The sequence below is a fragment of the Typopeltis vanoorti genome, chromosome 23, assembly GCF_054136105.1.
Source record: "Typopeltis vanoorti isolate ZY-2024b chromosome 23, IOZ_Tvanoo_1.0, whole genome shotgun sequence".
NCBI classification, from domain to species: domain Eukaryota; kingdom Metazoa; phylum Arthropoda; class Arachnida; order Uropygi; family Thelyphonidae; genus Typopeltis; species Typopeltis vanoorti.
In genome coordinates this window covers 21,758,927-21,783,434 of record NC_143571.1, presented here as the reverse complement: position 1 = coordinate 21,783,434, position 24,508 = coordinate 21,758,927, and the positions used below count along the sequence as shown (strand labels likewise).

At 37.6% G+C, this 24,508-nt stretch overlaps 1 protein-coding gene across 7 annotated transcripts in view; it reads right to left on the bottom strand.

The window, feature by feature from the left end:
• The window catches only part of LOC150093675 (transcription factor CP2-like), a 357,564-nt gene that overhangs the window by 142,751 nt on the left and 190,305 nt on the right, over positions 1–24,508 (bottom strand). For all 7 annotated transcript variants that reach the window (XM_090412621.1, XM_090412620.1, XM_090412622.1 and 4 more), the window contains one exon: positions 13,395–13,464. In XM_090412621.1, the coding sequence (XP_090268747.1) occupies positions 13,395–13,464 (70 nt within the window). The remainder of the gene's footprint in view (positions 1–13,394; positions 13,465–24,508) is intronic.

The following is a 24,508-nucleotide window of genomic DNA, read 5'->3' as shown; positions in this document are numbered from 1 at the left end:
TGTCACTTTCCTGCTATCAGCATAGAGTAAAGTATTCTTTCCATAATCATGCTTTCTTACTTGCTACACAGCATAAAAAGGCCTTCGGATTTACTTTGATCTGCTTAGCTAATTTCCTCTCAAAGTTACCTTCTTGCTTGTGCTTTATATTGCTCATGAGCATGCTGATCACTTTTTTTTTGTTTGGATTCCTTCTACAATGCTTTCTTTTTTTTTTTTGTAGCTCCTGCTTTATATTGCAACTCATCCACTTAATCTGTACTCAGTTTATCCTCCTGGCCCTAGCAGGAGGATAAACTGAGTACGTTCATTCCATGTACATGAGGTTTTACAAAATAATGGAAACACTTTGATAAAGAGCCAAGAGGCTATTTTTCTGGCTGCGTAAATTAAGTTAAGGGGATAATAAATCCCTCATTATTTTAAAGCTGGATACAAAACTCGGAGATTGAAATCTAAGAGTTTCATGCTGAATGAAAAGAAGAGACTAGAATAAGACTAGAATGTTCGGCATGAAACTCTTAGATTTCGATCTCCGAGTTTCGTATCCGGCTTTAAAATAATGAGGGATTTTTCTTAACTTAATATTGTATGCAGATGACATCTTGCTGTGTGCAGATTCAAGAGAAGAAGCGGGAACTAAACTGGAAAGATGGAGAAAAGTACTGGAAGAGAGAGGTATGAGACTGAGCAGAAGTAAGACAGAGTATATGTGTTGCACAATGGGCAGCAGAAGGAGACAGATCTGGAGCTGGAAGGAAATGTCATCAGGAAGGTGAGAGACTTTATATACTTAGGTTCAACAGTGGAAGAAGATGGAGGAGCTGAGAAGGAAGTGGGATGCAGGATACAAGCGGGTTGGAGGTACTGGAGGGAGATGGCTGGAGTGTTATGTGATAAGAGGGTGCCAATCAATCTGAAAGGCAAAATCTATAGGACAGTAGTGAGGCCAGCTATGACATATGCTATAGAAACTGTGGCCCTGAGGAAAAATAACATCAGCAGGATGGAAGTAGCAGAGATGAGAATGCTTAGGTGGATGTGCAGTGCGACCAGAAGGGATTCTGAGAAATGACTATGTCAGGGGAACAGTGAAAGTTACGAACTTAGGAGCGAAAATACAGGAGGCAAGGTTGAGATGGTTTGGTCATGTGATGAGGAGGGAGGACGAATATGTGGGAAGAAGGGTCATGCAGATGGATGTGCAAGGAAGGCGGAAGTGTGGGCGGCCAAAGAAGAGATGGAGGGAGCTGGTAGAAGAGGACTTGAGGATGAAGAACTTGGATGTGGTGACAGCCCAAGACAGGAAGGTGTGGAGGAGACTCATTATCAACAGTGACCCCACTTAAGTTCGAGAAGAAGAAGAATGGAAACACTTGTTATACATATGAGGGGTGGGGGAGTTGAAAAGTTCTGATAAACACCTAGAACAAAAATGAAAGAAAAAAGAACAAATTATTACAATTTAATGAAAAATGGGGGTTAAATGATTTTAAGATATGTTCTTTCTTGTGATTATATCAGTTGCTTTAATATCATTTTTTCACTAGGTGACTCAGCCCCCCCGAACATATTTCTTTCTTAATATGGTGTTGGGCCACCTTTTGCCTTCAATACAGCCTGAATTCTTCTTGGAATGGGCTCAAATAAGTTTTGAATAGTTTTGGAATTTTGTACCATTCTTCGTGAGGAACATCTTCAAGTTATTTTAAAGATGTTAGAGGTGAGAACCTGTTTCTTATTCTAGTCTCCAGAACTTACCAGTGGTTGAATAATGTTCGAATCTGGTGCTTGTGCTTGTCAGGGAAGATTGTGAAGTTCACCTTCGTGCTCGTCAAACCATGACTGTACAGTCAAAGCTGTGAAAAGGGTGGGGGAGGGATCATTTTCATCTTGCATTGTTGTTTGGAAATAATGTTTAGATTATGGGATGCATTTGATTACCCAAAATGTCCAAATAATCCCTTGCAGTAATTCTGCCATGGAAAGTAATAACGAGCCTAACACGATATTGATGCCCAGGTCATCACAAAACCACTCCTGTGCTTTACTGTTGGAACCATGCATTTGGGATTGTAGGCTTCCTTAGGTGTTCTCCAAGTGTAAACTCATTCTGATGTAGGAAACAGCACGAAGGTCAACTCATCTGACCATATCACACATTTCCAGTTTCTAATGTCCAGGCGTGACGGTCATGACACTATCATTAATGCATCTGAGCATTCTTTTCAGTAATCAGAGGTTTAGCAATTGCAGCTCTACCATGAATATTGGATTTATGAAGCTCACTTCAGACAGCTTTTGTGGAAATAGGTTCAGCAAGATTAATATTCAGTTCTGCTGTTATATGTACTTCAATGTCAGGTGAGCTTTCTGTCAATTTTGATTTTCATCCACTGTTTCTCTTCAATGATGATGTCTTACCATGACCTGAATATGCCAACATAACCTTAGAAACTGCTGATCTCAATACACCTAATATAGCTGTTTTAGTCACCGATGCTTCAGCTAAATGCACAACAACGATTTGTCCTTTTTCATAAGTCAGACAAATCTCCCATTTTCTGAAAATTTTAACTCAGTGCAATGACTAATGCACTTGCATGAGAACTACAAAGTGTAAACAAAACACGAACATTCAGTGCTGCCACCAAAAGTTTCTTTCAATGTAGCCAGTAAAAACAAATTTTATTCCTAAATATCTTAGTGTTTCCATTATTTTGTCCAACTCTTGTAGATTCTTATGCCATGGCACTGCTCCAAGTTGCCTCCTAAGTTTGTTATAATCGCCAGCTTTGTAGTTCTGCATAAACCCTTTGACTGAAATTTTTGCTATAGACCACATGTTGAGCATGTGGTCTATAGCAGCAACCAACCAACCAACCTCCCAGGACAAGACTGCAAGGTCATCTTCTCCAATCAGAGGTAGGGTTGCAACTGTAAGATAGATCTTCTGATGCTATTACCAGATTCAAAACTCTCAAATCCTTGGTCTACTGCATCATGCGCTATTTCAGGTAATTATCCCTTAATCACTGTATAAATTCCACTTCTATTTTGGCATGTGCTCTTTCCTCCTTCCAATCTATATTCCCATAGTTGAAGTCCCTCTTGATAATTGCTCGACCCTCACTCATTGTGTTAATCTGCTGATTCATGTGGTCCATATCTTCTGGATCCTCAGGTCTATAGCAGCAACCAACAATATATTTTATCATATTGGCCTCTATCTCAACACCAGACAGCCTCAAATGAACCATTTTCCTCAGATCTACAATCTTCCTTAACTTGAAGTTGGTCGAAGTTCTTCAACTATCATTAATAATACCCCTCCTCCTGTCTTATTTCCTCTATATTCTCTGAAAATATAATATCTGTTACATTCTATCCCTGTAACTACATCATTCTCTGACAACCAGGTCACACTGATGCTGATAATTTTGGGCCAAGTTGAGATGACCAATGCCAAAAACTCCTCTCCTTTATTTCTGATAATTCGGGCATTCATGTATATGCATTTCAATATCCCCTTGGACCCACAGCTACTCATACACAATGTCATTACCTGTGCATCCAGATTCCAAACCTGAGAAACTGCACCCAGCTCTTCACAATCATTCCTGCACTCGTATTCATTTGTCCCAGGGGCGGTTAGATATGTGCTTATTACTTTCCCCTTAATTTCTTTGGTTTTCCTGGTTTAGCACTTCCAAACTCTCAATGAACAACACTTTCTCCAAGCATCTATCTCCAAAACCATTTAAGTGCAGTTCCATCAGGCATACACAATTCCTTGCATCCATCAAATTCACCCAACATATCTACAAACTGCACACCATTTTTCCTGCACAATCTTCCCATTGACAATCATGGCCCTTCTTCTCAATTCCATCCAATTATACCAAGGCATTAAATTCACAATCTTTACTTTCTTACTCTTCATTTTTGTTCTTCTTACAACTCTTTCATATACTCTGACAGGTATCAGAGAGTTATGTTTGGTGGGACAATATGAAGGAGGCAGAAGGTTACAAGTGGGCTCCCAAAAGGGCTCAGTAATGGGATCTCCATTGTTTAACCTTTATATCAATGACATTGTGAGTGGATTGCAAGGGAATATTCATTTGTTTGCAGATGATGTGAAGCTAGGAAGGGTTATTAGTAATAGTGCATATGAGGCAGACCTGCAAGAGGATTTGAATAAGCTAGACAGATGGGCAAATGACTGGGAGTATCAGTTTAATGAAGCAAAATGAAAGAATACATCGATGGGAGGTAGCATACTCTGTTGTAGGAACTGTACTGGAGGAAGTAGGGGGAGACAAGAGCTCTGGGGATGATGATTGGTAAAAACCTGAAATTCAGGGAACATATTGCAAAGGTGGTGAAGGTAAACCAGAGGATTGCTTCAATACTGAGAAGGACACTGACCTGCAGAGATAAAAGAGTTGTCATTCCATTGTATAAAGCCCTGATCAGACCACACTTGGACTATTGTTCTTACATTTGGTCCCCAGGATTTGAAGGGGATAAATTAACTGTGTAAAGGAATACAGAGACAGATAACAAAGATGGTTTCAGGACTATACAATGTTAGTTATGAAGATCAACTGAGGGAATGTGGATTGCAGAGTTTGGTAGATAGATGAAGGAGAGGTGATATGATTAAGACTTTTAAACTGTTGAGAGGTAGTTACAGGGTTGACACTGGGGAGTTCTTTTGCTTGGTGGACTAGGGGAAAGGAGTGAGGACAAGGGGACCATCCATGGAAGTTACGAAAGAAAATTGTGAGCAAGAGGGTGAGGAGTGGTTGTTGCATGGAGGGTCGTTGAACCGTGGAATGCACTGCCTAATAGAGTGGTGACAGCACAAACAGTCAATGAGTGATATGAGAGCCTTTGTATTTTCTAGGAAGAAAATACAAAGGAAGAAAGAAAGGAAGAAAATTCCTACAATGAGTCTTTTGCCTCCATGGAGACCTTAATCATAATAATAATAAAATACTCTCTCATTGCATATTTCTTGTCTTTCAAATCATTGTTGCCTGTCAAAACAAGTAACTCGCTCGGTTCCTTCCGCAAACTTACAGCTTCACTAACATCCTTTATCTTTGCACCTGATTTCCCATCAAGTTCCAATATCATTAATGTACAAATTAAACAAGCAAGGACCAAGTATTGAGTCCTGAAATATACCACTAGTCACCTCTCTTGAGCTCAACTCCTCCATACATTATTCTTTGATGCCTGTCCATCAGCCACCCTCTAATCCAAATCACCAGCTTTTGCTCCGATTTGTGCAACAGACTTTCATGTGGAATCCTGTCAAATGCATTTACAAAGTCCAGCAATATCATTGAGTAAGCATTTCCTTTATCCAACTCCACTGTTACTTTATTATAGAAAGTAAGTAGATTACTAATGCAAGACCTATAATAAATTTAGTTTAATCCTTTATCCAAGTGTGAGCAAACAAAATTTGCATCTGAAAATATCTTCAGGACTGAGGCAAGGTGGTGTATCTGTTGGCAACTCGTAGCAAAGGTGGACCAAGCTCTCATCATTCTTTGTCTCAGCATCTCCCACTATGCAAAGCACATCTCTTTGCGGACATGTATAATGCTATGCATTAAGGGAAGAGCCACTACCCAGACCGGTTTCGACCTTTATTGGGGTCTTGTCAGTGGGAGGCAGACCTAGAAGTGGTGACACTAAGGCAGAAGCGATGGAGAGGTCATATTTACCTATACGAGTTGCCAACCAGTGCACCACCTTATTATTAAATTACTCTGGATTTAGAGAAAGATGTTGGAAGTTTATTTTGCACTTGGTTAAACTATAATAAATTTAATTTAATCCTTTATCCAAGTGTGAGCAAACTAAGTTTGCACCTGAAAATATCTTCAGGACTGAGGCAAACTAATTAAACTAAATTTATTATAGTCTAACCAAATGCAAAATAAACTTCTAAGGCAAGACCTACCCTTCACAAAACCATGTTACGCCCCTTATAAAGTATCATATTTCTGTCCATCCAGCCCTGAATTCTGATTTTTATCAACTTCTCTAAAACCTTAACCACCACTCTCTGATATACTGATTGACTTATAATTTGCTACTTCAGCCTTGAAGCCTTCTTTATGCAGTGGAAATATTTTCCCCTTTATATAACATATTTGAACTAAAACATAAAATACTAAAACCCTTTTCCATACAAGTAGCACATTTAATGAATAGTACTATAGTGAATTAAAACATGCTTTCAAAATCCATGTTAGTCATTTGTCTGAGACTCACGAGAAGTGAGAGGTTCGAGAGATGGTGTGTTTGCACACTCAACATATTATATTTAGGCTTAAGTGCTGGTTTATACTCATAATTACATTTAATGGAATGAATACAGCAAAGAGAAATAATTAAACCACAGGTTTAATTGTTCTGATATTTGTCACTGTCACAGACACATCATCAGGAATACAATATTAAAATTGTAATAATACATAGAAAAATAAGCAGTAGAAATTAGCCTAATTTTTAAGGGTAAAAAATTCCTATGAGGGTTTAAATCCCTACAGGTGCTGTTGACTAGCCTCACTTGCTGGGCTGGAGGCCTAAGAATTAAAGTTTCCCAAACCTTGGGGTGTTTAACACAACTATATTTATTTAGAATGGGCTGTTTTTTTTTTTTTAACCTTTTGCTGACTTTAAAAATAGTCTTTCAAGTTTGTATTTGCTGTGATAAAGAATAGCAATTTTTTTCTATCTAATCCTGTGGAAGGTATCCTAGGCAAGGTCAGCTAGACCTGATTGACCATAGTTATTGCAGCAGACATATTTCTTGTGTTCACCAAGGTGGATGTTTTGGAAGATCTCCTGGTTTGACCATAATATGATAAGTCGCAAGAATAAGGAACCTTATAAACACCTGGAACAGAGAGGGGAGGAAGTGGACCCTTAGGAGAGCAGAGAAGGGAAGCCAGCTTCAAATGAGATGTGCAAATCAGTGTTATTTCTTTAAAGTTCTGGCTATTTTTTCTGAGGTGCCTCACAGATACAGGGAATAGTAATAACATTGTTGTGGTCTGTATGTTGCTAAATATTGAATTTTCTTCCTTTCTTTTTTCTTTTTTTTTTTTTTTTTTTGCATTGTAACTTTTGGACAAGAAAGTCTGATGAATAAAGACGAGTTCAGCTATAAGGGAAGTCTGGGTAGAACAGAGGATGGAGCCTCTGTTGACAAGGGTTTTGATAACACCATATTGTTGGGAGAGAGAGGGAATGATGGGAAAGTTTATGATCTATCTGTATTGGATTTTCTGTAAACTGTTCTGTAAAAGAAACTCTACTGTTACCCTCAACACCACTGATTATAATCACAAAATCAATGTACTGCTCAGAGACTGCACTACTTAATAATCACCTAGATTATAATCCACCATTCTCAGGAAGTCAAAAAAAAAAAATTAAAACAACTCACAAAGCTATCCTAGCCTACTAAAATTATTAAAAAACCTCAAACCTTTTAGTCTCCTCCCTAGTTTAAGGATTACCTAAAATTCACAGTTCTAATTATCCTCCTGTCCCATTGTAGATGAAGTGATTCACCACTCCCTCACTTTAAATTAAATTAGCCAAACAGTTAGCTAAATCTTTAATTCCACTTACTGGCCACATTTCATCTTATATAAAAAAAAACTCCACTCATTCCATATCTTTAATCTGATTATTGTTTAAAATTTAGATTTAAACAATAATGATATAGCCAGCCTGGTTGGATGAGTGGTTAGCGTATCTGCTCTCCAGCCAAAAGGCAGCAGGTTCAAATCTTGCCATGGGCATGGATGTTTGTGATTGTCTGTAAAAATACTAGTGATGGTGGCCAATGGATGGTGTGTGTAGATGATGATGATGGTAGTTGCAGTTCTCTGTAGTTGGTGGATTGAGTGGTACAGACAGAGAGTTGTGAAGTGGGTGCCCTCCCTCAATGAGACTTTGGACTCCTTGGAGGTGTCACATAATAATAATAATATCATGGTGAGCTTTGATGTCATCTCCTTATTGTCCACACGGTTAGCTTAGTGGCTATGCGTTTCACAACCATATGCCTGGGGACGGAGTGTCCTAGGTTCGATTCCCATCGACAACGTGAGGAGCTTAAGGATCTTCCTCAGCCATAGCCAAGTTAGCCAGTCTTAGGCATAGACAGCAGGATTTTTCCACCAGTTTATCTGAGGTTTTTCATCCCGCAAGCAGGCAAACCGGTCCAGTGAACACACAGATTATAGCCAGGAATACTGACCCAGCCATAGGTCTGATTCATCAGCTATGACGGTTCCGGAGCCCGGATAAAATTGGGGGGGGACTGAGATGGTGCCATACCTGCCCGTAAAGGCAACTCATGGCCATGTATCATCATAGGATTATTATTATCTCCTTATTTACAAATATCTTTCCTTTCTAATACTTTAAATTTACTGAAAAATATTTCCCCCAATATTATTGATCTCTTTAATTTTACCATCCACACTGGTTACTTCTCTTGGAAGAATAATGTATATATAAACAGATAAAAGGTAGATCCATGGTTCTCCCCTCCTATGGCCAATTTCCATATGGAGCATTTTTAAAAGCATGCTTTCAATACTGTTATTCTCAAGCTTTCTATTTGGATAAGATATATAGATGATGTGTTCTCTATTTGGCTACATGGCACAGACTCATTCCTCCTCCACCTCAACAGCCAGCACCTCCAGAATCCAGTTCACTATAGTATAGAAAAAGAAAGTAATAACAGTCTATCTTTTCTACATACTCTAATAATGCATCTGCCCAATGGCACTCTTTCTTTCTGTTTATAGAAAACCCACCCACACAAATAGATGCATAAAAATTTTCCCATTATTCCCACCCCCTCAACAATATGGTGTCATCAAAACACTTGTCAAGAGGGTCTCCAACATCTGTTCTACCTAGATTTCCCTTACAGCTGAAATCTCCTTTATTTGCCAGACCTTTCTGTCAATGGTTACAATGCCAAAAAGAACACCAGATTTTCCAACTCTCTCTCCCCAATTCCTCCCAACACTGGTCACAGAAAAGCTATTACTATTCCATATATCTGGAGCACCTCAGAAAAAATAGCTAGAACTTTAAAATAATCTCTGCACTGTTTTCAAACCTCATTTGAAGCTGGCTTCCCTTCTCTGCTGTACTACAGATCGACTTTCTCCTCTCTGTTTTGGGTGTTTACAAAAGTTCCTTATTCTTGAAACTTATTATACTCTGGTTAAACTGGGAGATCTACCAAAACATCCACCTTGGTGAACCCAAAAAATACATCTACTGCCACAACAGTCAGGTCTAGCTGACCATGCATGCCTCAGATATCTTGCAGAGGATGAGATGGGACAAAAACTACTATGCTTCATCATAGCAAATATAGTTGTGTTCAACGTCCCAAGATTTTAATTCGTTAATTCCTTAGGAAACTTCAATTCTTAGGACTCCTGCCCAATAGCTAAGGTTAGCCAACAATATCTATAAAGAGCACTCATAGCACTTTAGATACCTCCAAGGAGTACAAAATCTCATCAAGGGAGGGCACCCACTCCCAACTCTCCATCTTTACCACTCAATCCACCAACTACGGCGAACTGCAACTACCATCATCATCGCTTTTTGCTGTTGCTCTTTTCCTCTTATATTCTGTCTTCTAGAGTCCTTGAGGTAAGCCATTTAATATAAGCAGTTTTTTTTTTCTTTACATTTCAATTATATTCTTGATTTCATCATTCCATATTCAAAGTCCTTGTTTTCTTTTCTACTAGAATTTTTTTCTGCTGCTTTATATATAATCAGTGCCAGTTTTTTCATTCTTCTTCTATCTCTTCTTTTCATTCTGTTTATTTTAAGTATTTATTTATGTTTTCTTGATATGCATTCTTTTTTCTGTTTGTAGTTAGAGTTTTATTTTATATACATGTTCATTGCCGTTTGGCTTTATTTTCTTTATCCAGTTTGGTGATATTCTTATGTTTCTCCAAAATTTCATTACACAGCCCATATAACTAATCTGTTCAAATCAGCTTGCAGAGATTATATGTCAGATACATTCTTACCACTCTTCCTAACCTTGCGCATCATCAGCAAATAACTGGATGTTTGTGATTGTCTGTGAAAATACTAGTGGTGGTGGCCAATAGATGGCGTTGGTGTAACTGATGATGGATTGAGTGGTAGAGAAGGAGAGTTGTGGAGTAGAGAGTTTGTGCTCCACATTCTCCTTAATATCATTAATATATGAGGTGTGGCTATTAAATAACGCAACTGGTTGCAAAAATGTGATTTATTATTACAATTGTGCAATTTAATTGTTATCCCCTTCAACATACTCTCCTCCTCCTCTATTTATACACTGTTGCATATGAATTTTCCATTGTTGGAAGCAGTGCTGCAAATCATCAGGTGTTATCTGCTTCAGTAACGCTGCCATTTTCTCCTTTACCTCATCCATCATGGAGTGGCTGACAGTGGAGCCAGACTTGCAGGAGAAGATCATCACCCATGAAGAGACATGGATTTTCCAGTACGATCCAGAAAAAACAAAGAGACAATCGATGCACTGGAAAACTCCCATGTCATCGAGAATGAAAAAAGCAAGAACGAGCAAGTCAAAACTGAAGGCAAAGATGATCGTGTTTTTTTTTGTTTTGTTTTTTTATATCAATATAATAGTAATGGTTGAATGAGTACCAGCACAGTCAGACAGTTAACCCACATTATTAACTTGAGGTTCTGGCCAAGCTGAGAGAACAAGTGAGGAAGAAGAGACCCGATCTGTGGAAGAACAACGCTTGGATTCTCCATCAGAACAACATTCTAGCCCACAGTACACTGTCTGTAAAGCAGTATCTGGAGAAGATCCCAGTGTTGGACATCCACCTTATTCGCCGGACTTAGCTCCATGCGACTTTCACCTTTTTAAAGTTGAAATCTGCATTGAAAGGCACCCAATTTCAATCAGTGGATGAGGTAAAGGAGAAAACGGCAGTGCTACTAAAGCAGATAACACCTAATGACTCGCAGCACTGCTTCCAACAATGGAAAATCGTATGCAATGGTGTATAGATAGAGGAGGGGAGTATATTGAAGGGGATAAAAATTAAGTTGTACAATTGTAATAATAAATCACATTTTTGCAACCATTCTCATTATTTAATAGCAACACCTCGTATATGTTAAACAACAATGGTCCAAATACAAATCCGTGAGATTTGTATTTGGAGGTCATCCTTCTCTTCATAAACTCATCACCACAATACATTACTTTATTCTCACCTGTCAGTTAGTCACTCTCTAATCCATGTCACCAATTTATTCTTAAAACCCATTTCCCTGAGGTTATGTAATAACCTCCAGTGGAATCCTGTGAAATGCTTTGCACCATCCAGATGTAACATGGTATATTCATGCTATATGTCCAATACCAAACCCATTCAAATACAATCCATCAACTTTAAATCATTTTTCAGTAATTTTGCCATTCAACATCATTACTCTCCTTCTCAGTTCATTACTATTGTATCCAGGCAACAAACCAACCACTTTTTCCAATGACACTATTATTCTTAATCTCTTGCAACAACTTCTTCAAATCCCTTTCCACACGAGACTTGGATAGCAAGACATTTGTGTCCACCGCTACCACTAATTCTGATGCCCATTCCTTCCTTCCATGCAAAGCATCAGATATTTTAATTCACTATTACATTTTTTCCATTGTATCACCTGGAAAAAATGTGCTATGTAGCTTAAAGAAGCTACATACTTGAAGAAGCAGGTATCATATTTTGATACTTGCTTCTTTCTATTAACCTCCTTTTCATTTACATTAATATCTTCTTTAAACATTCAATTTCTTCTTCCACACATTTAACCTTACTCTTCATTTTCATTAACTCTCACCTAAGCTCTTCCATGTCACATCTATTACTATTGTTGCCAACATTTCCATCCATTTTCTGATTACTCTTGGTGACACCATTCTCATATTTGGAATGCCCTAACCTTTCATCACACTTTTCACACACTGTGATGTGTTTCTTCTTCTTTTCATTTAACATAACACTCCACAAATCTTTAACATTTTTGTCAATATTATAAAAATTGTTGCAGCCACTACAAAACATCCAGAGTAAAACTTGATATCCAAGTTGAAACCTTCTGTATTGCTTTACTGCTGCCATTTGTGTAATGTTAACAAGCATCTTTACTTCCACATTAATCAAAACAACTGAAGCGAACACTTTTAAAATTACAATACAATGCCTATATCTGGCCTGACTATCACACACAAGCGCTATTATAAAAATCTACACAATATAATTTTAAAAAAAATTTTGTTCTTAACACCGTTCAAATACCCAGCTACCTCTCCTTGTGACACTAGCAATATATACGAGCCTACAATACATCACAGTGAACTTGAAATGTCATTTTCTATTAATTATATTTATTTTCAAAAAAAAAAAAAAAAAAAAGGTAATAGTGAATTAAAATGACACATACTGTTTATGTGTCATATGGTTAATTTACAAATTACTGTTTTGTAAATTAACCATAATGTGAATGTTGAGGACAGTTACAATTGTTTATTGATGATGCAATATCAAGAACAGGGAAATGAGAGAGGAAACAAAGATTATATAATTTATTCCTTCAGGAAACTGGACTGATTAGAATTACAAACAAAGGAGAATAAACATCAGTTTAATGGATGAAAAGGTTTTACATTTTGAATTAAGGATGTAGACTACACTTCAAAGCAAGAATCCAGATGATGATGGAGAAATAACATTCAGCAGACAGTGGTAAGAATGACACAAAGGATTGCTGCAGTGTTGTGAATATAACCAACAATGGTTATCTCACTCTTTATAAGGCCTTTATTCAACAGCATGAGTATATGCAGAATGTTGACTATGAGGGCAGATTAAGGGACTGTTGATTTCAAAGTTTAGCAAATAGACATAAAAAGTGATATAATAAAGAACTAAAAGTTGGTGATGGATCTTATTAGAAATAGAGGAGAGAGAGAAATTTTTCAATACATGTAAGAGGGAGAAAGAACAAAACAATCATTCCTGGGATGTGGTGAGTGAGTGAATAGAATATCTATCCAGAAGAGTAATGACTGTATTGATTGTTGATTGTGAACACATTAAACCGAAGTGCAGACATACTGTGACTTAGTGGGTACCTCCTATGAATACTCCTAATAAAAATAATATCAATTGTAATATTCTTCCAACATTTATGTTATATTGGATTTTTTTTATATTAGAGAGCTATTAAAATAATACAAATATAAAATAATAATAGTTATAGTAACTCACTAGTCCTTGTAGAGGTACTTCTGGAACCTCTTGCACTTCACTAGAGGAAGAAGGTGGAGTTTCTGAAGGACTATATGGTAAGGAAACCCATTAGCAAAATGAACAGGACATTGGACACTTGATTTTAAAGAATACAGGAAAACTAAAATATTATACCACATTTGAAATTAACTAAAAATATAGATATCTACTAAGACAGAAATCCTCAAATCTTAAGATGAACTACATTTACTTTACTATGTTCACATGCATTTTCGAAACTTCATTGTTTTTCATAGATAACTATCATCTTGTTTTGAAAACCTTTTAATCTATCTTCGGCATGGTCCTCCAAGAAAAGAGCACTGTTAGCCAATAAATCATATATTCTGAGCATTTTGATTCATAAAATAGTCTCCCAAACAAAAAATCCTCACTCAACTATACTCTCCATATTCCTGATATTATCAGCCACCATGAAGTCACTAAATTAATGAATTCAAGGTACAGTTATGTCTTCCATCCAGTCACTCCCTCATCAATGTTCTGGTTCTACTTTATGACTTTTTTAGAGACACTTTCATGGATGCTGTTCTGCCATTCTCTCACTTTCCCTCAAGTCCATAAGCAATAAGAAAGTGCTAGTCACCATCTATTCACTGTACAGCTCCAAACATGCTTAAGCAACATTCTCATCATCATCATTCTGTCTACCTTTGTGCTTTGAAACAGTCTTTCCTACACTGTTTTCTTTAAGGAATACAAACTCCAGCTGTTCAAAAAATATATTCACAGGTTTCACTTGCTCAAACATGGCATTGATTGCCATACATTTCACAGCCTCGAGTGTGTGAGAGTTTTATATTATAAAAGCAAGGCTCAATAATGCATCATTGATTGACGAATACAATTATTAATCCTGGAGCTTTGATAAATGCTGATGTGTAGTACCTTGAATATGAGGTAGAGGTTGAGCTTCTTCACCCAACCACAGTCTTACACAGAATGCTTTTAAGAGTCCCCCCCTTTCCCCTAGAAAAAGAAGTCTGGGGGGATTAAGGTTTAGAGCAGTGGGTCTTAACCTTTTTAGTGATTGGCACCCCTTGAATCTAAAAATAAGTTCTCACACCCCCTTGAAAAATGTGTTTCTATTTCTTTATTTAGGAAATTACATCTATTGCAAGATAATTTATTTATTGAAAAATAAACACATACATTTACATATACATACAAAACAATATCTCAATTTTTAATGGCTATGTTGTTGTTGTTTATTCATAATAATACTTTTGAAGTGAGGCTCCTTTTTTGAAAGAGCCAGACATAAGTCATCACTTGCATTTAAGCGATTTCTGGCTTTTGTTTTTATGTGCAAAAGTGATGAAAATCCCATTTCACACAGGTAGGTGGTGGCAAATGGAATGGTAAAAGTGTCTGCAATGCTGCTTTTGCCAGCTGTGGATAAGGTTCACAGCTGGCAAAAGTACACCAGAATTGTTCTAAGTCCAGTTTTTCAAATTCCATTTGAATACGTGCATTGGCTCGTATTTCAATAAGATCGTCTTTTATTAAATAGCTGTCGTCCATCGAATCTGGGTCAAAATTTAGAAACTTCTCTCGCACCCTGGAAATGCTTTTTCGCACCCCCAGGAGTGCACACACCCCAGGTTAAGAACCACTGGTCTAGAGGCTTCAGTGGTCATGAAACAAAGTCTCAGAACCTATCTACCACTCAATACATGCTAGCATTCGAATGTTCACATGCCAACATACTTAAACATGCAGGTGCAATGTTCAGGAGTACAACAACATCTGCATAAAGCAAAGAGCTAAGCATGACATCTCTAATTCTAATATCAGACTTAATGCCATCTTTCATAATGTGATCCATAGAGATGATGAATAAGAGTGGAGATAATGTGCATCCTTGTCTTACCTCTGATTTTACATCAAACAATCTTCCTGTATTTCCTTCAATTCTGATGACTGACAACTTAAATATAGACTATGTATTGCTCTGTTATAATGTTCCATTCACCCAATATAATTGTAGTGTTTGGAAAAGCTTTTCTCTGTATTTTATAGATCTGGAAAAGGCTTATGACAAAGCGCCATGAGAAAAGTAGTTCAAAACACCATCATACTGCCACCTCCAAATTTCATAGTTGGGGTTATGCACTCTTGTAAGAGATGTTTACTGGGCATCCCCCACACTCCAACCCATCCATCTGCTTGGAAGAACATGTAGCATGATTCAAAGCTCCATAACATAGCTTTCCAAAATTGCTGTCCCACTGTATGCTCTCTTTTGCACCACCGAAAATGATGTTGCATTATTTTACCCAAACCAATGTGGGACTTACATACTGCAGTCCTACCATGGAAACCCATGTTGTGAGCCTTGGTTGTGAATGTTTTTGTGCAGATTTGTGTTCCAGTCAACACCAAGAATTCTGCATTCAATGTCTCGGCTGACGAATGTCACTTTAAAGATACCAAGAAATTATATACTTGGTTTTAATCCTTTACCCAAGAAAGCAAAATAATCTGATAAAAGTTTTCCAAATTTCTGGTAAAATCAGACCTTGATTCTTGTTTAGGTTTTCAGTTTTACGGACGACTGTAAAATTCACAAAGAAGGTATACCATTACGTCCAATAGTTGATGGAATCTATTCTCCCACTTACCAACTATCCAAGTATCTTGCAAAGATTTTACAACAACACATTCACGTCTCGGATACTTATATTAAAAACTCAAAACATTTTATAGATAAAATAAAAAACAAAGCAAAATAATGTTTTACATGTGAAATATATTTGTATTATCCGAACTACTTGTATATAGAGGCTAATGACTTCATATCACTTGCCTTTCAAAAAACTTTCACCATCTTTCTCTTGTCCAGAAATTTTTATTAATAAGATCAAGCAACATTTGGCTACTTGTATATAAGATATATATGATTTCTGCATTACTTCAACCTTGGTATCTCTCCTGGGTAGTGGCCGTTCCTATTATGCATAGCATTTTACACATCTGAAAGGATGTGTGTTTTGCATTATGGGATACATACTTTCAGCATTTTACACATCTGAAAGGATGTGTGCTTTGCATTATGGGATACATACTTTCAGATGTCTAAAATTCTATGCATAATGGGAAGGGCCACTACCCAAGAGAGAGATACCAAGGTTGAAGTAATGAAGAAATCATATATATCTTATATACAAGTAGCCAAAGATTGCTAGACCTTATTAATAAAAATCTCTGGATGAGATCTCTCTCATCCAGAGATTTTGAAAGTTTGAAAGTTTTTTTTACCTTGGTTCTATTATACATTAAAGATATCAAGAAATTATGTACTTGGTTTTAATCTTTTACCCAAGGAAGCAAAATAATGTTTTGCATGTGAAATATATTCACATCTGAGCTACTTGTATATAGAGGCTAATGACTTCATATCACTTGCCTTAGTACGTATCCCATACGTACATTTTATACATCTGAAAGGGTGTGTGTATATGCTTTGCATTATGGGATACATACTAAGGCAAGTGATGTGAAGCCATTAGCCTCTATACAAGTAGCTCAGACATGAATATATTTCATGTGCAAAACATTGTTTTGCTTCCTTGGGTAAAGGATTAAAACGAAGCATATAATTTCTTGGTATCTTTAATGCATAGTAGAACCAAGGTAAAATACTGATGAATGTCAGCTTTACATATTATCCTTCGTAGCACACCCTATGGTCACATTCAGTGAGTGTGGTGGGTAGTGCCCTGCATATCACTTACGGTTAACCTGAGATGGTACAATTTGTATATTCAAGTAGTGCATTCATGTGTAAGCGATGTGGAAAAAGACAACCTCTACTTTGCTTTCTTTATTTTAGTGGGACTATGAAATCTATTAGTAGAGTTTGTTACACTATCATATTTGCTTGACTCCATAAAACACCAAAGACTTTATAACCATCCTAATTTATACCAGAGATTGCACAGAAGTAAATATTTTGTAAGCCATTTCAGCAATGCTTAATTACAGAAAAATCAATCACATAATTATCATTAAAGATGGTATCAATACAGATTTTGAATAGTTGTCATTTAATCATTCAACCCCTGTATAGAACTATGATTTAACTTTAATTAATGTTACCTTTAAGTATAAAAGACCATAATTCTACCAACAGACTAGCTAGCCAATACTGACTGAAACAATGAACATTATGTAAAATACAGTTTTTAAAGAGTCAGTTCTCATAATGGGATTTTGTTCTAACAATTTCATCATTAGTCAAAAAAGGTCAAAAGTCAGAAATCGAGATATGAACCATAACAATATATTATTTACAGTTACTGTAGATTTTTGTATATTTAGAGTGTTAGTATATTTATAACATTTTTATTGTGATATTGTCTGCATGGCACCAATGCGAGAACAATGGCAGCAAGATCACGTTGTCAGGCAATTCAATTTGCAGGATATTATTCAGTGCAGTATATGAGAAATGTATGCGTCGAGAGAATTAAAGAATATGTGGAAGGAAATTGAAATTGGAGAGAGAGAGTATGTATCAAGTGTTTTAAAAGTGTCTGTTAGGTGACGACAATGCAGCAAATACTGATGATAACATAGAAAATGATGTTAATAATTTCAAATGTGTGGCTGTGGAGCATGCCGACATACAAATTACGGGAAACTTAAGCAATTAGGGTGGAAGCAAGCGAGTTTGTGTGAAGGCACCCATGAAGTGAGTAAGTGTGAGAATGACCAAGTGAGGAATCTAGTCTCTGAAACAAAAATTCAATAGGGTAGTCAATTCAGAAAGTAAAGGTGGTGGGAGAATGAAGGGATATTGCTGTTTCTATATACACTAATGCCAGAAGTATCAGGACAAGAGGAAGGAGTTTTCGGCACTGGTTAGTGCAACCTTGCTAAAAGTTATAGAAATTAGTGAGACTTGGCTAACAGCAGATGAAGTTACAGGGAATGAATGTGGAAGGTTTAGTATTTTCAGAGAAGAGAGGATGGGGTGGGGGGAGAACTGCTGATGATAGCAGATGAATTGCAAACAAAAAGCATAAGAGATAGGCGGGAGGGTGGCTGTTCATTTGAAGCAATCTGGTGTGAGATTAAGACCAATAAGACAAAATATACAGTTGGTTGTTGCTATAGGCCAGGGAGTTCCACAGATGATCTGGAAGACAAGCATCGCCAAATTTGTACAATGAGTACAGGTTGAGTGATTATTATGGGGGACTTCAACTATGGAGATATAGACTGGAAGGAAGAAAGATCACGTGGCAGAAAGGAAATAGAATTTATACACATGCTGAGAGATAATTACTTAAGGCAGCATGTGATGGAGGGAACTAGGGGTGGGAGAGTTTTGTATGTGATCATAGAATCAAAAGAGTTATCCATAACCAAGGTGACAAAATTGCCTCTGATTGGTGAAAGCGACAATGCGGTCTTGACTGGGGAGATTTAAAAAAACATGAGGAATATTTTATCAAGAAGGGGTATTTGTGGAACTACAAGGCAGGTGATTATGACATGCTTAGGAAAAAGCTTAAATCTGTACCATGGCATAAAACACTGCAAGGTCAGGATGTTAATAGTGCATAGGATATAGTTAAGGGTCATCTAGAGGAAGCAGTATTAAATTGTATACCTACAGTAAGGAGAGTTAAATTAGTCAAAACACTAAATTAGCTGTATACAAGACAGTGTACAAATCAATTTTAACTTATGGATCTGAGTGCTGGGTTAGAAATAAAACACTTGACCAAAGACTAGAAACACAGATATGAGAGTCCTGAGAAAGATCAGGAGTATGAACAGATGGCATCAATGGCAATATCATATTAAAAATGAGGATATTAGGAAGGAACTTGACATTGTTAGCATCCAAGAATGTGTTAGCAGAGCAGAGCAGGTAGCATGGTCACATGAACAGAATGGGAGAGGAAAGGTTAGCAAAACAAGCGTTCTCTGCCAGGTTAGCAGGAAAAAGATCCAGAGGAAGACCAAGATATAGGTGCATTGATAGAGTAAAAAGTGCCTCAGAAGAAAGAAATATAAGATCTGATAATGTTGGAGTCTTGACAGGTAACAGACTGATTTGGAGGAAAATTGTAGATAGGAAGTTAGTAATGATATAAGTTTTTCATGTAGTACTATCATATCCTATACATCCCTGAAGGGTAGGAGTTAGATGGATGAGTAATATCATTAAGCATGAGCTGCAAAAGAAGAAAATGCTGTGGAGGGTATATAAAGAGAAAGGTGACCAGCAAACTCATGAACAGTACAAGGCTCAGGCAAGAAAGGTGACCAGCATGCAAGGAAGACAAAATCAGATTATGAGAAGAATTTAGCCAAGCAGGCCAAAGGAAATCCCAAAGAGTTCTTTCGTTAAGTGGCAAGTAAGAGGAAGAATGACTATGGAAGATTAACCTTAATGAGTGATGATGGTCATGAGGAGACAGAAGTGGATAAAATAGTCGAGTTACTGAGTAACCACTTCGCAAGCATATATCTTCCTAGTGAGGTTACTGCTTTAACATGTGTCAAACACCAATGTTGACACAGAGGTGGATGAATTGGAAGTTCTTAGAATATCGCAGAATCTCAGTGTAAATACAGCTGTGTGATTTAGGATATCAGCTAGGGTTTTAGAAGAATGTGCAAGGGAACTGGCAATGCATTTGACTAAACTGTTTAATTTAAGTCTCAGCTCTGGTAGAGTTCCAAGGGAATGGAAAGAGGGTAAAATTATTACTTTGCATAAGGGAGGTTCTAAGACTACAGTAGCAAATTATAGGCCAATAAGTATCTCAGGCGTGGTGGTAAAAGTACTAGAAAATTTGGTAAAAAAGAGAATTCAACAATGGGTAGATAAAAATATGATAGTGTATAAGGTTCAACATGTCTTTGTGAAAGGTCAGTCATGCCTTAGTAATTTACTGTACTTTTATAATAGAGTAACAGCTGAATTGGATAAAGAAAATGGCTACATAATAATTTTGCAAAGGCATTTGACAGAATAAATACCACATGGAATACTGTTACACAAATTAGAGCAAATGGGAATGGATATGACACTAGTTAAATGGATAAGGTGTCGAGTGCATGTGGTGTCGAGGCTAGCTGGTGAACGGACGTGCTATCGGAGAGCTCCTGAGAGATCTGTGTTTTTTGTTGATTTATTGGTGTTTTGGATTCAATTTAATGGACTTAAGTGTTTAATTTTGGTATATTATTGGAGCTTTATTAGCGTGGTTAGTGTACTAAAGTGTTTTATAACATAATCTATGTCGGGAAGTCGCCACTAGATGAATTTGTAATGTGTAGTGTTCGTGCAAGCTCCAGATAAGATAAGTATCATTTTCAGTTATCGATACAAATTACTTAATATTGTGTAGTTTTGTTTTGTTTGCCTTGCGTATTTTAGTGCGTCTATTTTTGGTGTGTTATAACGTATAATTTGACAAAACACGTTACAGATAAGTATGGCACCTGTGCGAAGGAAAATGGCGGCCAGTAATGAAGGTTCGCCATCGTTATCAAAGAACGGTAGCAAAAAAGAAATGAGTCAGTGTACTAGCTGTGAAATGTACGCTTTGTGGAGTGCGGTCGGAGTGTGGTTAGATGATAATAAAGGATTGAATGTGTGTAGAAAATGTAGGGAGAATGCGGAATTGAAGTGTATTTCGGATCGTGAGTGTGATATTTTTGTCAACCTTCAGAATGAAGGAAATAGGGATATGACAAGAAACAGCAAGGTTGTACATGAAAATTGTGAGAGTGTGAATGTAGAAAGTGTGAATGATAGTATAAATGGTTTCTCAGAGAACAAAAAAGATGAGATAGATGCATTGAGTGAGATCGCGTTGTTGAATAGTGCGATAGAAAGAGCAAAACAGCAGCTAGAGTGCATGAACAAAAGTAGACTGAATGAACCAACCAATAATAAAAGGTATGACAGGAAAAATAGACGTATGAATGTGAACATGAACAAAATGAAGGATAGAGTGCTGTATGGAGACTCGTTAGTACGAGGTGTGTTAGTAGAGGATTTGACAAAATCGTACCAACCTGGTGCGACCATAAAGGATGTAACTGCGTCTATTAGAGAGCAAAAGGAAAGGGTAAAAGAAATGATTGTTGTAGCAGGTACGAATGATTTGAAAGGAGATAAAATGGAAATGATAGAAGACCTGAATGAATTGTTTGAGGTAGCAAAAGAAAAGAGTGAGAGAGTTAGAATGATTAGTCTTTTGCCACGGTATGACAGTGAAATGTTTAAAAGGAGGGCTATAATTGCAAATGACTTTATGTGTGGGTTATGTATGACGAGTGGTGTGGAATTTGTGGATGTGTGGAGTGAGTTTGATGGGCGAAAGAATCTATATAAGATGGATGGCTTGCATTTGAATGGTTACGGTGTAAGAAGACTTGAGAAAGTGTTGCTGAATGTAGTGGATGTGCAAATTCAGGGAAACTAGATTTGTTAGGGGGGGGGGGGGAGTAGAGATACAGTCCTTATGGAGGCAGTTGAATGTAAGAATGAATATAATATGCCAGAGCAAATAAGGACAACAAATCTGAGTGGGATAGTTAATATAAGGCATCAAGGTAGGGTTGGGGCTAATGGGGGTCTTAAATTCATGTACACTAATACTAGGAGTATTAGGAACAAGAAGGAAGAGTTTTGGGCCATGGTTGGCACTTCCAGACCACAGGTTATAGGTATCAGTGAAACATGGCTGACTGTAGATGATATAACTAGTGGGATTGAATGTGATGGGTATAGTGTGTTCAGGAATGACAGAGAGAATAAAATGGGGGGAGGAGTATTGTTGATGATAGCTGATGAGCTCCGGCCAAGAAGAATAGAAGTTGAATTGCAGGATAGAGAAAAGAGCACATTTGAGGCCATTCGGTGTGAGATTGTGGCTAGCAGAACTAAATATACAATTGGGTGCTGCTATAGACCAGGTGATGGAAAAGATGGTGGTGACAGTATGCACAAGCAAATAGAAGAAATGGGTGGAAGGAGGGTGATTATTATGGGTGATTTCAACTATGGTCGCATTGATTGGAGTGAGGAGAGGACACACGGGAGGAAGGAACTGGATTTTATGCGGTTATTAAGGGATAACTATCTGCGACAGCATGTAATGGAAAATACTAGGGGTCAGAGAGTGCTTGACCTAGTAATTACATCTGAGGATTTGGCTGTAACAAATATGACCACATTGCCACCAATCGGTGAGAGTGATCATAGGGTCTTAACTTGGGAAGTGGCTAAAGGTGCAGAATTTTCAATTAAGACAGGGTACATGTGGAATTATCGGGCTGGAAAGTATGACAAGCTTAGGAGTTTGATTGGTTCAGTGCCATGGCATGTACAACTGCAAGGACTAGAAGTTGATAGTGCATGGGAGGTAGTTAAGAAGTGCTTGCATGAAGAAATGGCTGACTGTATACCTAGAGTCCGAATAATAAATCAAGTAGGGGTTAAATGGACGAATAACACCATTAAGCTTGAGTTGCAAAAAAAGAAACAACTATGGAGGGAATTTAAGGAGAAGGGTGACCGGCAGGCACATGAACGGTATAAAGCGCAGGCCAGAAGGGTGACGAGTGTGGTAAGAAAAGCAAAAAAGGATTACGAAAGAACATTGGCCATGCAGGCTAAAGAGAATCCTAAACAGTTTTTTAGATATGTAGCAAGTAAAAGGAAAAATGTACATGGCAGATTGATTTTAAAGAATGCCGATGGTAGGAAGGTAACTGAATCAGTTGAGATAGTTGAGTTACTGAGTGAGCACTTTGCAAAAGTATATCATCCAGGTGGTGACATTGCAGAAACGAATAAACCTGTAGATTATACGGGAATTGTGGTTAATGAAGTGGAGGTGAGTAGTCTATTGCATAACCTTAATGTCAATACATCTGTGGGATTGGATGGTATACCAGCTCGTGTTGTACGAGAAGCAGCTAAAGAATTGTCAGTACCCTTGACCATTTTGTTTAATTTGAGTCTCGGGTCTGGGTTAGTCCCGAGCGGGTGGAAAGAGGGGAAAATAATTCCACTGCATAAAGGTGGTTCCAAGACTGCTGTTGTAAATTAACGACCGATTAGCATATCAGGAATCATTGTCAAGGTCTTAGAGAAAATAGTCAAGAGGAAAATACAAGATTGGATAGAAGAAAATGGGATACTGTATCGGGGACAGCATGGTTTTGTGAAGGGTAGGTCATGCCTCAGTAACTTGCTCACGTATTATAACACAGTGACGGCTGAACTGGATAAGGGTAATGGGTTTACGGTGATTCTACTGGACCTTGCCAAGGCCTTTGACAGGATTCCACATGGAATTCTAATCAGTAAATTGCAGCATATGGGAATGGACATAGGGTTGGTGAGATGGATAGGAGGGTGGTTGATGGAGAGATATCAGAGAGTGGTTTACTCGGGAGTAGAGTCCACAAGATGGCCTGTGACTAGTGGTGTGCCACAAGGATCTGTTCTTGGACCACTGCTGTTTAATTTGTTCATAAATGATATAGGAAATGATCTGAGAGGAACAGTTCATTTGTTTGCGGATGATGCGAAGTTGGGTAGGGCAATAGTGAATGCAGATGATGTCAAAATTTTGCAGGATGATTTGGATAGATTGGAGGTCTGGGCTAAGGAGAATGGATGTCAGTTTAATGTGGCAAAATGTAAGGTTATGCATTTTGGGGTGAAAAGATTGGCGGCAGTTTACTGCACTGGTAGAACCGTGCTCCAGGAAATTGATGAGGCACGAGATTTAGGAGTGTTGGTAGATAAGGAATTGAAATTTAGGGGACACATTGCAAAAGTGACCAAAACAGCTCATCAAATCACTTGGTTGCTGAAGAATACATTGATAAGCAGAGACAAGCAGGTTATTGTTCCTCTGTATCGAGCCTTGATAAGACCCCATCTAGACTACTGTGCTCAGATTTGGTCACCTAGGTTTCTTCTTGATGGGGAGGAGGTGGAGAGGATCCAGAGGCGAGTGACCAAGATGATAACAGGTCTGTGGAATGAACCGTATGAGAACAGGTTGAGGATTTGTGGGTTGCAA